General features: G+C 43.6%; 1 protein-coding gene across 1 annotated transcript in view; it reads left to right on the forward strand.

Moving 5' to 3' along the window:
* The window catches only part of ITGA9 (integrin subunit alpha 9), a 325,611-nt gene that overhangs the window by 198,479 nt on the left and 110,763 nt on the right, over positions 1-16,369 (forward strand). The window contains exon 18 of the mRNA XM_063113934.1: positions 11,893-12,043. Within this exon, the coding sequence (XP_062970004.1) occupies positions 11,893-12,043 (151 nt within the window). The remainder of the gene's footprint in view (positions 1-11,892; positions 12,044-16,369) is intronic.

Genomic DNA, 16,369 nt, shown 5'->3' on the forward strand with positions numbered 1-16,369 from the left:
TATATATATTTTGAAGTAACACATATTTACCTTAATTATCTGAATGTTGCTAGGGAAAGCACTATTTTGGCTCAGATCACCCTTAGTAAATGCTTTTCTCTTTCACTCACTTTATGAGCATAGAACTGGCTCAGATGGGTATATATGAGGTAGGTGAAGGTATTTCTGGCTTCATACAAGCGAGTTTTCAAACCAGAAATTCAGTCCCAGGAATCATTTTCCTGACTCGCTGTAAATTTTAATTGAGGTGCCTTATAGAGGTGCCTCATAATCTCTATCTAGAGTTCTTAACCGTGTGGGTCTGTTTTGCATGATTAGAAGGGATTTATAAAGCACAGTGAGATGTGAAGCACATCTCAAACTATGTGCCGTAATAACCCACAGTAAGAGGAAGTTAAAACATCTGTGCATACAGATAGCATATTCTGTTTAATGTAGTAATATTATTGGTTTATGTGGTATTTGAGGATATAAACAATATGAATATTAAAGCTACTTAAAGTTATGAATTTAAAACAAAAACAAATTAATTAATGTTGACTATTTAGAAGGTTGCTATTTCGTTTTTTTTGTTTGTTTGTTTTTTTGTTTTTTTTTTAAGCATACTATATATTTGAAAGTGGATGAATGTCCAGATAGATGCTGGGTGGAGATCTGGGGCAAGCCATATAAGGGTATCGGCCCAGGGATTCACTGCAGCCAGGCCAGACCACTGGGATGTGTATCCAGGGAAACCAAAGGCAGGACAGCTGGAGGAGGAGCTGAGTGGTGGTGAGGTAGGGCAGGACGGGCACACCTGAAGAGCAGGCCAGTCCCAGATGTGGCTTTGAATGAAGGGAAGCGTGTCATAAGGTGTGAAATGGGTGGATTCTGAGCAAGTCAGAATGAGGAACATCAAATGGGTTAGAGCAGGTGGTTCGGGGCTGAGGCTGGGAACCACAGGAGGCTGCCTGTGTTTATGTGGGACCAGCTGTAGGATAACCACAGGACAAGACTAAGAGTTGGGCAGCAGTAACACTTTCCATCATTCTAGAGTATATTAAAATATAAAATAAGATTTGATTTGATTTCTTTAGTATATTTAGAATTGTACCTTTTGGGTTCAATATTCATTTTTTATATTTCTTAGTGATTTTTTTTTTTAACCAACAAAAAATGGAAGTCACACCTTTTTTGGTGTTCTTGGTTAGTAAAATAAATCCCTAAATATTTGCCACAATAGCTACAGCCGTCTAAATCAGGAAAGCTTAATGATTTTCATAGCAGTGAAAACTGATATTTGGATTTTAAATAATTTGACATTTCAACGAAATCTTCCAGAACCCAGAGTAATAGGCAGTCACTAACATGAGACAGCAAGACAAAAACAGTTTCCCATCCCTGTAGGAATCAAATTTCAAAATTTACACCGGAACATTCCATGAGAACTGACCCCCCCACTGTAGTCCCTTGGCGTACCTCAGGCTTCCCCTGTCTGGAGTTCTACCACATGAGAGTGACTGTAGTAAGCTGGAGAAGAATATGTGTCCTCAACTTATTAAAAGATGAGTCACAGACTGAAAACATGGTGCACCAATTCCTCCCCCACCGGTCCCCTGCTTGGCCCACAGGGGGCTGACTCCAGGAAACTACGTTTCCCAGGCGCCCTTGCCAGCAGGCTTCCGGTTAAGTTCAGCCGGTGGGAGCACTGGTGTGAGGTGGGAGGGAGAGAAGAGGGAAAAGTCAGGGTGGTTCTCCCTGATCCCACCCTCTTCAAGCAGCATCTCTGGCAGTAGCTACTTGCCCTCCATGGTCCCAGCTCCCTCTTGACAGTCCCAGCTCCAGTCATACCTTCTCCTCTCTCTGTTCCTTCAGCTCTAGGGTTGATAATTGCTTCTAGTCTCTGGTTTTCATCTCCCCTTGCTTGCTTTTTTGGCTCTTCTTACCCTCTACGTAGTTCCCCCTTTTAATCCCTTCTAGTGAACTACTTGGCATTGGCTTCTGTCTTCCTGTCTGGACCCTGACTGATACACAGTGGGTTTGCATTCTGGTACTGCCCCCAGTTACCGAATAAGATAACAAGCCACGTACCTTGTTTAGTCTTCAGTGTTCTCTGTAAAATGGGGGTGAGGTTGGTCTGTATTCAGTTCTGAGGTCCCTTTTAGCTTTGAAAGTTCATGAGTCTCTAAACTTTGATCTAATGATACAAGGATCCTCCAAAAAGTTCCTGGAAAGATGTATATTATCATTTAATTCTATTTTTCCACAAGCTTTTTGAAGTACCCTCATACATGTTCATAAAAATTGGTATATTCTCTTTCTCCATAGTGGAGACAGTTTGTATTGTCTGCTTCCTGGGATGTGGCCTCAGCCTTCATACTACATTGTGTACAGAATTTGAGGAGGGCATTTACCCTGGCATCTTACCACTAAAGGCTGATGTTGGCAGCTTTATTCTTTGGAGACATAGAAATGTTGTGGTTTTGAGAACTGGTTTTGTATGGCATAGATCACTAATTTTCTATAAGGAGGAGTTGCCTGTGTCACAGAGGAGAGGCCCCCAGTCTGGCTCTTAGAATGGAAATGCTGTAATGAATCCAGGGGACTTTGGAACATCTCTCAAATGCAGCAGTAGATTTGACTGTCACAGCTCTCAGTCCATTGAGGTGAACAGAGGCTGAGGAGTAAACACATAGCAACATTCTGGGACAAAATGATGAGGACGCTATTGTGCCTTGGAGATATCTGCAGCTGCCTTCCTGGGTTGAGAAACTAAGAGCAATCTCTCACAGAGTGCATGCCCTGCAGAGATGGGCTCAGAAATCTGTGCTTGCTTTTGTCTATATCTTCTTCAATTGGTTTCTAGTCAGTCTCCCCAAAGTGAATTGTACTGAGGAAGCTCAGAAATACATACCTCTCAGATTCACTAAGGGAAGTATCTTGTGTGTCTTACCCTTAAGGTACACTGGTTTAGGATGGGGCACTATTAAAAATAGTAAACAATCTGCGCAGCATGGGCATACCTACCTTTAAGAACAGTTGCCAGCCGTAAACAACTGGTACAGCTCCCCTGGTGCATCCCACTGATGGACAACCCTGGGTGAGGGGTGTATTTGGTCACCTGCACCCACATTTGGCAGGCCTGAGTGGACTACAACCATCAGTAGAAATTGAGACTATGGCACCGGGGATGTATCCTTGTGACAGTTGCTCAAGAAGAAAAGTGAACAGGATGTGGATCACAAGGGTGGGGTGGGGTTTCTCCATTGCCTTGGGCCCCTCTTCCTCAGAGATAATAGGATTAACTGGTCTGGTCTCCTGCCAGTGCCAGGCCTCATCCACTGGGCCATTCTCTCAGTCAGAAAGCTGGCACAGGACCCTATAGCAGGAATTGTCAGTGCTGTCTACACCCCTTTTATCCTTATGTGATGGGGCCCAGCTACCAGTACCTGCATCTCTTTGCCTGCTCTGCCCACAGCAGGCTAGAGGTTCTGGGAGTAGATGCCCACCTCCACACCCCCTGCCACTGTCACAGCCTCAACCAATGACTGCCTGGAGTCAGCACATAGATAACCCCTCACCCTGCAGATGGGATCACTTTGAGGCTTGTGTTCTGCACAGTTTCTCAGGGTTCCCCAGCAAGATTGTTCCAGGTGCCCAGGGAGGTAACTGGCTTTATTGGTTACTGTCCCTCTGTGTCTCAGTACACCTCTTCCCTATGGGTGTTTTGTGGGACCAACTCCCAAATAAACAACTTGCTCTCAAACCCATCTCAGGGTCTGCTTTGGGGGGAGCCCACACTGAGACATTCCTTGTCCCTTAGATCTATGTGGCTTGCTTTTTTCCCAACGACATCACATGTAACATGAGGTTCATCTGTGCAGTGTAAAACTTTAGGCAACAGATTTTGGTGAAACTCAAAATCACTTTCTAAGAAAAGCACACATGTGATTCACCTCTTCTTTTTTGGCATTTCACAATATTCACTAGAGCATTTTACAAGTGAGTGAGTTTTAGGAGCTAAATATTTTTAATTTGATTTTTTAAAGTACCCAATTTTGTTTTTACCCAAATTTACCTTATTTTTTATGGATCTCTCTACTTCACAAGTAATATTATTAACATGAGCAAGTGTGTACCGTTGAAGATTTATCACTATCCATATTGTTAAGAGTAAAATATGTAGAATTTACTGGAAGTCTAGAACAATCCTGACCAATAAAAATATAATGCAAGCTACATACACAATTTAAAATTTTCTCATAGCCACAGTGGAAAGATAAAGTGGAACTGGTGAAATAAATTTTATTTAATCCAATATATCCAAGAAATAATTATTTAAACATATGATCAGTGTTGATGATTATTGAGATTTTTACATCATTTTGGAGTATATGTGCCATTTTTGAAATTTGATGTATATTTTACATTTAATTCAGACTACCCACATTCAAATGCTCAAAAGCCACACGTGACTAGTGGCTACCATATTGGACAGCACAAATCTAGAACATGGACTTCAAGGTTATCCCCCCACAATAGGCAAGGGAGCCGGGATGATTATACACCCGTTTCCATCAGTCACTGGTTGAGTGCAGCTGCGGGGCATGTCAGGGGCTTACCTCTTAAGTACTTTGTGGCTTGCAGAGAAAAGCCCTCTGGCAAAGAGGTAAGGATGCTGGCAGATGGAACTGCAGCCTGTAAAGGTTACAGTGATAAGACCCTGGGGGACAGGGATGGAACCACTTATAACCTACTACCTTTTGTGATACCTTCACTTTAGTGCCTTATTATTAACAAATTACTTGCAATGTATCTTGTGGTGGTGATTCAAGATAACTTGGTTACTTTCACTGGCCTAGAGGATCAACCCCAAACTCTGACATTCAAGATCCAAGAAAATCTGTGCACCCTACATATTCTACTTGCTTCCCACTAATCTTACTGCTAAGAACACCCTTTTATGTTTCTTTTTATGTTATTTCTGACCCACCTCCATCCTCGGTTCCTGTTTATTTTTCCTCTGCCTGGACTGTACCTTCTGTTTCTCTGCCTACTCATACGCTCCTCATTCTTTAAGCCATGGCTCAATTCCTACCTGCCTCAGGGAGCTTCTTATGATAACCTGAGCCTACAGTGATTTCTTTCCCCTGAGTTTCTCTTGGAACTTATTCTGCATCTGTTCCTTTGGCAAGTCTTATCAATTTCATGGTATATTTCCTGGGTAGTTCATTTACCAGCATGCATTCAGCAATGCCTGATATTCCCTTTCATTTAACACCCGTCTATTAATTCTTCATGTTATAATCGGTTTGTTTGGCACTTTGTGCTCACATCCTTCATAGGAAGACATCGGATGAGCAATTGTGATTTTATGGTTTACTCATGTTTGTCATTTTAAGCTCTAAAAATTGAAAAGTTCTTATAGTTGTCAACAAAGTACATTCAAAGTACATACAAAGTAAAGACTTCTGGAATCATCCTGAATGATTCCACAAATTTCAAAGAAAATTGTCAAGTGGAGAAATAAGCACCTCAGTTAGCTTTTATAAAGAAATGACATCTCCCAATATTCCAAATAGTCAAAATGCTAAGAAGGCAAACATAGTTTTCTTTCTAATCTTATTATGGTCAAGTAAGCTTTATGTAAATCGTATGCATTTAATTGTATTTTCAGGTGCTTTAGGAGCAGTGGGAACACCGGAAGGAGCATTGGACAAGGAGTTAGGGTGCCTGGCTCTGCCACTGTCTGCTGAGTGTCCTTGAGGAAGTCATTTAATTCTGCTTTTATCTGCAGAATGATGACCCAGTAGAATCCCCTACCAGCTGTCAAATTCCACATCTGATTTTATGATGTCTGCCCTTTTTTAAGAATAAGAAGCATTGTTTATGATTTTAAATTGCTGGGACTATTTACATATATATTTTGCATCATTACTTTTATGCACACATTGTTGAAAATATCTGATTTGTTGGATGCTGAATCCTTGCTGAGGAATGCCACCCTCAATTATGACATTGCTCCTGGGGAATAATCTGATCTACTTCACAATGTCCTTGATTCCCATGAATGGAAAAACTAGGAATTGTGTGTGTGTGCATGTGTGTGTGCATATGTGTGTGTGCATATGTGTGTGTGCACGTGTGCATGTGTGTGTGTAGCACTTAATTGTTTATCCATTCATCTGTCTCTGGACACTTGGGTTGCTCCCATCCTTGGCTATTGTGAACGGTGCTTTTAGGAATGTAGGTGTACAAATATTTTTTTTGAGTCCCTGATTTCAGTTGTTTTGGTTATATACTGAAAAGTAGAATTGCTGGATCATATGGTAATTCTGTGTTAAATATTTTGAGAAACTTCCATACAGTTTTACAAGTGGCTACACATTTTGCATTCCCACGAACAGCACACAAGTATTCCACTTTCTCAACATCCTTGACAACTCTTGTAATTTCGTGTTTTTGTTTTTTTTTTAAGACTAGTCATCTTAATGGGTATGAAGTAGGAAAAGGTAGATTTTAAAAAGTAATGGATGGATGATAAAATGACTAGAAGGAAGGAAGGAAGGAAGGAGAGAGGATGATTTGGCTGCCTTGTAGTATTATCCGGTTGTCATTATCAAATATAGTTGTGGTTGGAAAATATAATACCAATAACAAAAATAATGATATTATAACAAGAAAATTTAACGCAAATCCGGTTGACTTGATGCACTTGATTAATGCTTATATTAGCATCCTTTACTCAGGCTAAACTTATGCTAGCAGCAAAAGAAAATAAAAGTATTATATTCTATGGCAGATAGATTATAATCAAATTATTTAAATAAGGCCATAGTTTATATCTTTAAGACTTAAGAAAAATATAAAATGGTCAAATGGAAAATTAATTATTAAGCATCATTCAACTACTTTTGTTTCTTCCTTTAGCATCTTCACAAAAAATATCTACATAAAACTTTCTGTGATGGTAGAAGGGGAAGAATTTGCTTTAGTGGCCTTAGTGGTTCAGGTTGTGTGATTGATATGGAAATTTATTGCCTTAACCCAATGAGAAACTTTGTATGGTACGTGCTTGTAATGTGTGGTGACGCATGAGCTTAGAGAAGAGCAAGTTCCACAGAGATTCTCAGGCTTCACATCGCTACCAAGATGTCAGCAGTCACATCTGACATTAGGAGCAGCGAATGAATTGGCTCTAAACAAGTATAAACCCAGTAACACGTTTAAAAAAAAAAGACTGCTATAAGATGTATTGGGTTAGAATTTTTAATAACAAATGAGCAATGTGTTTCCAGCAGGCTATATATAGGCTGTAAGATAAGCTTTATAGAAACAGTTCAGTTTGTGTCTTACATTGACTATTAATAATGCTTTTCATAGAAAAGTACACTAAAATGATTTGTGTGCAAAGTAATATGACTCAAAGACTGCACGAGCAAATTAACATTAATGGGAAATTTCTCAGGGGATAAAATTCCTTGAAAATTAGAAAGATTGTTCTTCAATAAATAAGCACCTGTGAAATGTTTGGCACAAAAACCCAATCATTTTAATCTTTTGGCAAAACTGTCAGAGAGGTTAGTCTTTGTGGAGTTCTGTTCTTTTCAAATGTCATTAAATGACATTTCTTGCCAAAGCCCTTCCTGACCTAGATGGTGTTTATAGAAGGGCCACAGCTCAGATGGACTTCATGCCAAAGGAAGTTTGGTGCTAGCTCCAGCTTAGCCCCTACATGGCTGAGTGACCTGGATCTAGTGGGTTCCCTAAACTGGAGCTCAGCTTCTTCATCTGTATAATATGAGGGTCGAGCTGATGATGTGTTATGGGGATGTTGTAGACGTACACTCATTCATTCAACAAGGGTTTATTGAACACATGCTATATGCCAGGCACAATTCGATCACTGGGGATTCAATGAGCAAAACCGGGTGGGGTCGCTGCCCCTGGTACTTAGATTCTAGTAGGGGAGAGATGGTCCTTTATCAAATAGCCACACAAATAATTGTGTAATCACAACCTTGGTAAATACCATGAAGGGCTGATGGAGTACATGGGGCAGGGGGAACTCATGACAGGGGGATTTATTTTACCCAGGCAGGGAGAGCAGAAAGGGCCTCAGGGGGACATGACAGGCAAGGGGGTAGAACATGTGGGCTGCAATGGAGAGGAAAGGGCTTTGAAGGCATAGGAGGCCCTGGGCTGTACTCCCAGCACAGCTCCTAGCTGGCTGCCTTATCTCTCTGCATCTCAATTTCCTCATCTCTAAAAATGGGACTAGTATCAGGGGACTTTCATGGTGTTGTAAGGTTTCAGAGGATGACATGTTTGACAATACCAGCACTGTGCTGGCAAATTACATTTTCATTTCATTTCTAAGAATAACTTTGGAACCAGAGATGTACTATTTTGGTCATAGATTTTTAGCTGTGGAGAAAGAATGAAAACAGCCTTGAGGCTTCTTTTAAAAAAGCCTGAGTTCACATTCTGCCCTGAAACGTGCCTGGCTTTCCTTAGTCTCAGAGCCACGTTTCAGTCACTTGACTATGAAACCCCAGGAACGACCTTGCTGCATGATTAAGTGACAGAGTTCTGAGTTTTGGGGCCTGGTGGAAGTTCAGATGTCCCTGGCCTGATCCTTTGCCATTTACACAAGAGGAAAGGAGGCCGATCACATGAGGAGGCAGACTCTACTCCAAGGTCTTGTGCTGTTCTGTATTGTCTCTCTGCTTACTACTCCCTGGAAGCTATGGACACTCTCTGAGATGACCATGCTACTTGTGAGTGCTTAGGCAATTCCTTCTTGAGATAAAGGTAGGTTAGCTCTCTCTTGTAACTCAAGGCCTGAGGATTACTCCCTTAATCTTACAAAAGCAAACAGGAGGACAGAAATAACCCATCAATTGTTTAAAATTAAAGTGGCCAACAATAATAAATAATTTGCACAATAGCTTGAGGTCAGGGTCTTCATTTATTGGAGGCCATTCAAAAATTTGAAACTTTTCTCTAAGTTAATTTTTCACATCTTGTTTGGATCCTCAGAGTCTTATGTCCAAAGCAAGGCCATCAGATTTCTCGCTGCACATGTTATTTTTGTCGATGTGCCAGACATGCAAGAGAGTGAGGTTCTCTCTTCATGGATGGGTAATGATGAATCCTCCTCCCCAAAATTCATATTTCAAAGTATTTTAGCATATTGAGATTTTGAATAGTTCTCTTCTCTTTCATGCTGTATTAATGGTTGCAAACAACAAAAACATATGCTGGTTAATTTAAGCAGAAAAGGAATTTATTGGAAGTCTATGGGCTAGTTCAGAGCATAGGCAGGAGGGCTGGGGAACCAGTGCAGGCAGGAAACGGGGAAGGCAAGGCTTAGCTCAGGGTGCCACCCTGGGCTCTCAACTCCTCTCCTGCCACCTCAGATGATCTCTGAGGGCCCCAGTTTCTTTATGCAAACCTCAAACTTCATAGCCCTGGGTGGGAGCATCTGTCACCACATTAAGGCCACTTGACCACCCTTAGATCCCATGACGGCACTGTTGGGGGCCCACACTCTGGCAACCAGGAGGGGAGCAGAAGGGTCTGCCCCCTTCTGCTGATATGTCCCTCCCACCTAGCTTGAGATTTCCCCCCCAGACAGGGAGATGTCAAGATACTGAGGAGCCAAAAATAACAACTGTCCGTTATACAAACCTTCATGTGCTTAATCACATCTTCCAGTAACGGGTTGGCCAATTAAAGATTGGCCACTGATGTGAATTAATTTTGTCCAAAGTTCACATCACATAACGATCGTCAATCTCTTGCATCTTCCTTGTTGTCACCCTCGTCCGCATCCCCGTCCTTGGCCCGTCACCCCCCACTCCTCTGGGCTACCATCTCCATCCTCTCCTCACCCTCAAACATTCACCCTCCTCTCCTCCCGCTCCCCATGCTGGACACCGCTTCTGTTTCCCTGCAGAAGGGAAGCGATCCCAAGGGCATTTCCACGTGTTCCTCTTACCCATGTCCTAACACAACTGCAGCTGCGTCTGGTGCTCCCCTTTCTCTCCTCACCCCAGCGAGCCCAGCCCTTCATCTGCTCGCCAGGCCCCACCCAGCAATTGTCCCCTGTCTTGTCTTCACTAATTGTTCCCTTTCTAGTGAGCCTTCACATCAGCAGGAACATACTGCTGATAATAACCATCTGAAAAAAAAAAAAACCAACAACTTCCCAGAGCCCACCAGCTCCCATCCTGTTTCTCTACTCCTGTTTAGGGAAATTCCTCCAAATAGTCGTCTGTACTCAATGTTTCCATTTATTCTCCTCCTCCATCTCTTAAACCAACTCCAATCAGGTTCACCTCTCCATCGCTCTGCTTCAGCAGTTCTCATCAAGGTCATAGTGAACTCCAGGGGGCGCACTCCAATGGCCAGTTCTAATTCTTCATGCTGTTTTCATCTGTCTGCCACATTTGACAAAATAGATCACTCCTTCCTTGAAACACATCTTCTGCAACCACTTGGACACCATCTCTCTTGGTTTTCCACCCACCTCCCTAGCCACTGTTTTTCAGTCTCCTTTGCTGGCTCCTCCTCAACTTCAGTTCCTAAATGTGAAACCTCTTCTCTATCTGTACTCATTCCCTAATGATCATATCTGGTCAATCCCAAATATATTTCTCTTGTCAGGCCCCTCCTTCAACTTCAGACTCATTCATCCAACTGCCTTAATATCTCCTGTAAAATGTATTGGCTTTTGGATGATCTCTGCTAAACCTTCTCTACTCACAGTCTTTCCCATCTCCATAAATGACAACTCCTTTCTTCCAGTGGTTGAATCCAAAGCCTCGAACCCATCCTCGACTCCTCTCTTCCCAGCTCTCATCCAATCCATGAGAAAAATCTATTGGCACAACCTTTGAACCAGATTCAGAATATGACTTCTCACTACCTCAGCTGCCACCACCCTGGTCTGAGCGTTCATCTTCTCATACCAGGATTATCGCAAGAGCCCCCTCATCAGGCTGCCTGCCTCTCGCTTGACCACTCCCCAGAGCGTTCACATCACAGCCAGCATGATGGACGTCAGTCATGCTGCTCCTCTGCTCAGAGCCCGGCAGGGGGCTGATCTACTCAGAGTCAAGCCATGGTCCCGATGACGGCCCGCAAGGTGTGATCTACCCGCCCTGCTCCCTTTGCCTCTCTAAGCTCATTTCCTCCCGCTCTCCCTCTCACTCACTTCCCTGCAGCCACACTGGCCTCCTTGCTATTCCTTGAACACAGCAGGCATGTGTCCACCTCAGAGATTTTCCCTTGCAAGGGATTTGTGCGTGTCTTGTCCCGCTTCTTCCTTCAGGTTTCTACTGAGAGTGAGGCTCCTCTGGTCACTCAATTTAAAATTGCAACCCACTCCCCCACCTAAGCTGGTGCTTTCCATCCTCTTTACCCTTTGTAAGTTTCCTCCATAGCTCTGATCACAATCTGACATATCCTTTATGTATGTTTTCTGCCCCCCCCCCCAAAGCTACAAGGACTCTTTTGTGTTCACTGCTCTTTTCCTGGCACATAGAGTAGTGGCTGGCATGTCGTAGGTGGTCAAAAATAACTGAACAAATGATTTAATGTATGAATGAATCCCGCATATACATTATTAAATGTCTTATAGCTTTCCAAGTTTGATATACAAGATTTCATGGGTGCCACATAACAGTCTAGTGAGGTAGGTGAGGCAGAACCCTGTGTTTCAGATGAAGATGCAGAAGCCCATGGGAACTAACTGATTGCCCGAGGACACGTGGCTGGTTACTGTGGTTGCTAGAACTCGTAGTTCTGATCCCAGTCTCTGCCCCCAACCCTCAACTACCCCCTGATGCCTCATGTTATGTTAGTGTCAGCTTCAGGGCATTCATTGCTGTTTATTTTTCATTGCAGTGTTGATGAGAAAACCCCATATCTAGCTTTGGGGGCCGTGAAGAATATCTCCTTAAACATCTCCATCTCCAACCTTGGGGATGATGCCTATGATGCTAACGTGTCCTTCAATGTTTCCCGGGAGCTCTTCTTCATCAACATGTGGCAGAAGGTAAGGTGGCACCCCTGAAAGACAGCCTTCGTTCCATTTAGTGCATTTGTTGACTTTCATCATAGCTTGAAGTATGCGATGATTCTACTGAGACTGTTCCTTCATATGGAGTATCATTTGGCATTATTAGAATTTTTTTCATCCCGGACTTAGTATGTTGGTGGAGCCAAAGAAGAAGCCATAGGTACCTACAGAGCATCAGAAGAGTGTTTGTATCTGACATTGTCTCTCATCTCTTCTCTCTTGTGGAACCCTCTCCCTGTGGTTTTATGTCTGGCCCCTTCTCCGACATGGTACAAACACACGTTCTAGACAACTCCAGTCTTAGGTCGGTAGTTATTGAAAATAAACAAGATAAGACGTGAGGACAGATCACTGCTTATCATGCTTGTCATCACCAATGACAGTGCACTTGATGTTTTCCATTAGAGGATCATCTACGTCAGCCTATGCTTTAGCATATTTATTTTTCCCTGACGTATTTGAATGAACTTAGGAAATTAAATTGTTTCCATGAGTTGAATGAGTTTAGAGTGAATTAATTAATTTGAATGAAGTTTAGATGGCATAATTCATAAAGGAAAAAGGCGGTAGAACTCTCTCCCATCCCATGATCTCCCTCAGTGCACCGCCTTCGGGAAGGAAGAGGAGCAGGTGGCAGGGAGGAAAGAGTGGATGCAGGCAGACTGTTCTACCCAGCGACTGCCCCAACTGTTGACGGCTGTTCACATAAGAATTTTTGCAGCTTTTCAAAGTGTTTACAGCATTGAACTGTAGTGGCTGGATTGCTATGTTAAAATGAGAACAAAATCACTTTCTGAGGAAAGCCTTCACCCTGCCCACCGATGAGCACTGGGAACACATTTGAGCAGCCGGGCAGCCTTCTGTTCAGGCACATATCCTGCCTGGGTCAACAGTTTTGATGGTATAGTGCCAACCCTGCCCAGCGTAGGGGGCAAGTGAAGCAAGGAGAGCCACCAGAATGGTAGCAGTCCATAAACTTTTCAAGAAGTCACCTCAGACTCCTGCTGCTTAATAGTTCTCAGGAGTTCCTGGGTTGGAGGAGGCCACAAAAGCAGTCAAGGACTGCAGGAAGGGTGTGCTTTCTGTCCTCCCTCCACACCCTGGAATGTATTCCTGAATTAAGCCCAGTCAAGAGAGAACCACGTATTTATAGGGTTCCAGTATCTCTGGCCACTCACAGAATCTCTCATGTACAGAATTGTGTGTGCTGTGATGCCATCTCCCTGTGCGGGTGGGAAGGTGCCTAGGGGAGAAAGGTTTATGCAGGGACCAGACCCAGGAAGCTCATCTCTATGGTAATTGAAAGGTGACAGGGTCATTATCTGACACTGATCCCTCTCACTCAGGACCTATGGGAGAAATTTCTTTTCAGCCTCAGGCTTAGAAATAGCTGTGCTTTTCCCAAGCATTTGGCTTGTTTTTACCTCCAATACACTCAGCCTTATGACTAGGCTCCATTCTCTCTGTTGGCATCTAGAAAGTTCAGAGCTGGCCCCACTCTGCCAGTGTACAGGACTTGGTAGTAGTATTTTGTAAACTAAGTGGCCTCCTGTATCTTGCTTTGCTCCGCTCACCATGTTTTTAGCTTGGAGACGGCATGATTTTCTACCATATGGATGTTCTATTAATTACTTAAAAATTGCACTTACTAGCTATTTAGATTATATCCAGTTTTTTATTCTCTTTTAAATAATATTGTGATGAATGTCTTATACAAAGATTAGTATCAGTGGATGATCATATCCAGCTTCTCAGCGGATGGGAAGTTGCATGTTTGGCCACCTACTCTGCACCAGGGACTTTGTGTGTGTCTCCCCACTCCTTCCTTGCTGTGTGAGATCCAGTGCACGTGACTGACTGAAGGAGTGCTCTCAGGAGAAGAGCAACAAGGGAAGCAGGGTGGGCAAGGGGAAGGACTGTATAGGGGTGGGCTGTCAGGTCAGATCTAGCCTTGGTCTGATTTATGGGGTGGAAAGAGTTGGGGGGATTCCCTGGAGCTTAAGTCTCTCAAAGTTGTCCCTCCTTAAAGCAGCAGGGGACAGCATCATTTTCCACATCTGTATCACCATTGGCCCCTGGGGGACCAGGAGGGGTGAACAGCCTCCCAGGCATTCTGGACAAGGAGGCTCTAGTCAGTCAGGGACACAATGTGCCTGAGAAGGCCACAGGTAAAGTCATTAGCCACTGTAGCTGGTCATGAGGAAAGTGGGAGCATGTCATTTTGATCTCTTTGTCGTTGAGTTCCTGCAACCTTTAAAACCTCTGGCACAGGGAACCCTAGGTTTCAATTTAGCAGAAGGTTGACAGGTATGAGGGGAGGGGCTCTTCAGGATGTGGTGAGCATTACTGTGAGAGTGGTGGCAGGGCGCAGAGATGTCACATAGCTGCAGTGGAGACAGGGTCAGCCAGAAGAGCAGATGGGCAAGATGACCCTCAGTATGGCAGGAGAAGAAATGGGAGAGAAACAAAAATTCCCCTCCCATGACTACCACCACACTGCAGGGTCGATCAACTGGGGATGTAAATGGCATCACCCATGCAGAGCAGGATTCTAACAGCCCCTAGGTGAGTAGCAAGGGGGACTGAGAGAGCCAACCCAACCTGTTTAACAATGCATAGACCTAACAGAGCAAGCATGGGCCCTACAAAAACGTACTAACACTTGAACTAAGAAAAGCTTAACTCAAGACACAGAGGGAAAGCATAACTTTTAAAAAGATTATTAATAGAAAACACAAGTAACTTTAATGGAGAATTTAGTTCTCTTCTTGATGAAATTCAAGAAAAAAATGAACACAGTGAAAGATCAGATAGCAGAACAATAGACTGGATAGAAATGGGATAGATTGAGAGGCAAGGAAAAATAAGCTCATGGATGGGATAAGGACATGTTATAATGAAACCAAGAAAGCCATGGCAGAATTAAAATATGTGTTGTAATCGGGAAAGTGCAGAATCAGCAGTACATAATCTCTGAGAATTTAGAGAAAAAGAACGAGTAATGAAAAAGGATAACAGTGAAGACTATAATATGAAAGGTGAAAACTGGAGATTCAGCAAAGAGAAAATGGTTCCAGAATAATTAGGAAAAAAAAAAATGAGTAGAGACCATTCCTCAGACAGCAGAGAAGGATCTCTGTTTTCTTAAATGGGTGCTGCAAATACTAGGTGAAAATATTAAAAGGGCCAATAACCTTCCTGGTGACAGGGTGACATCAGTTAGGACTCCTGAACTCATGAACGCCTCTCCAACCCATGAAGGGTTGGAGCCAGGAGAGAACTGCAAAGAAGGGGCTGGGTTTGTGTGTCCATCTTCATGCCAGGACGTTCGTGGAAGCAGATGCAGACATGAAATATAAGCTTCAAACTAGGCACAAGGGGGCTCCCAGCTGACTTTTGGGTACAAAGTGGCACAGCAGTTTGCTGTGGAGTTACAGAGGAGACTGTGCTGGGGAAGGAGTGAGAACAGCAGGGGCAGGCTCCTGACCTGACTCTTCTACACATTGTGAGATGCCATCTTGGTTTGAGTCTCCCAGACGCTGACCTTGAAGCAAGGAATTGAGGGCAGTTAACTTATTTGAGAGATGCAGGACACGATGGTAGGGAGATCGAGAAGTGATACCATAGGTGCAGACAACAAATGCAGGAGAGCTATTAAACCAGCTAACAGTGTGAAATGTATACCTCAGGGGAGAGGGTGCTGGGATGCCAGGGTTTATACACCCCCCCCACCAGGGTCAAAGGTTGAGGCCTCCTGGGGGTGTTCATTCCCCAGTACTTCTGCCCTACTGTGTTGTCTTCACAGTTCTGGGAAAAGTGCCCTCAGGTACAAGATGCAGACACTGGCAGATAGACAGGAGCTGGAGCACCCTGAAAGGGGCAAGTCATGTATGTGGGGCATTCAGCACCTGTTAGAGAGGCCCACAGGGTTGGGAGCATCTCCAACCTGATCATCTCACTTTCTAGGCTCCTAGAAGTTGCAAGTTGGCTTCATAGAACCTCGCTAGGGTTCTAGTTCAAGAACTAGTGGCACACACCCAGTCTCCAGGGGTAGGGCAAGGCAGGTATAGTAAATGGGTGAAGAGGGCCAGGTGTGGGGTGGTAGGAAGCAGTGGAGACTGGACAAGTGGAGGGTACTAGCCTCACCCACGGGGGCAGCTGACTTACAGCAGCACTCAGTGGTTGCCAGGTGAGAGTAAGGCTTGGTGCTGCCGTACTCCCTATTTTTCAATAAAAACCAGTCTCATGACTTTGCAGCTAATTAAAATGTTTTTTCAACACTGTATGAATCAAACAAAACAC

Source organism: Cynocephalus volans, chromosome 11 (assembly GCF_027409185.1).
Source record: "Cynocephalus volans isolate mCynVol1 chromosome 11, mCynVol1.pri, whole genome shotgun sequence".
In the NCBI taxonomy this organism is placed as follows: Eukaryota; Metazoa; Chordata; class Mammalia; order Dermoptera; family Cynocephalidae; genus Cynocephalus; species Cynocephalus volans.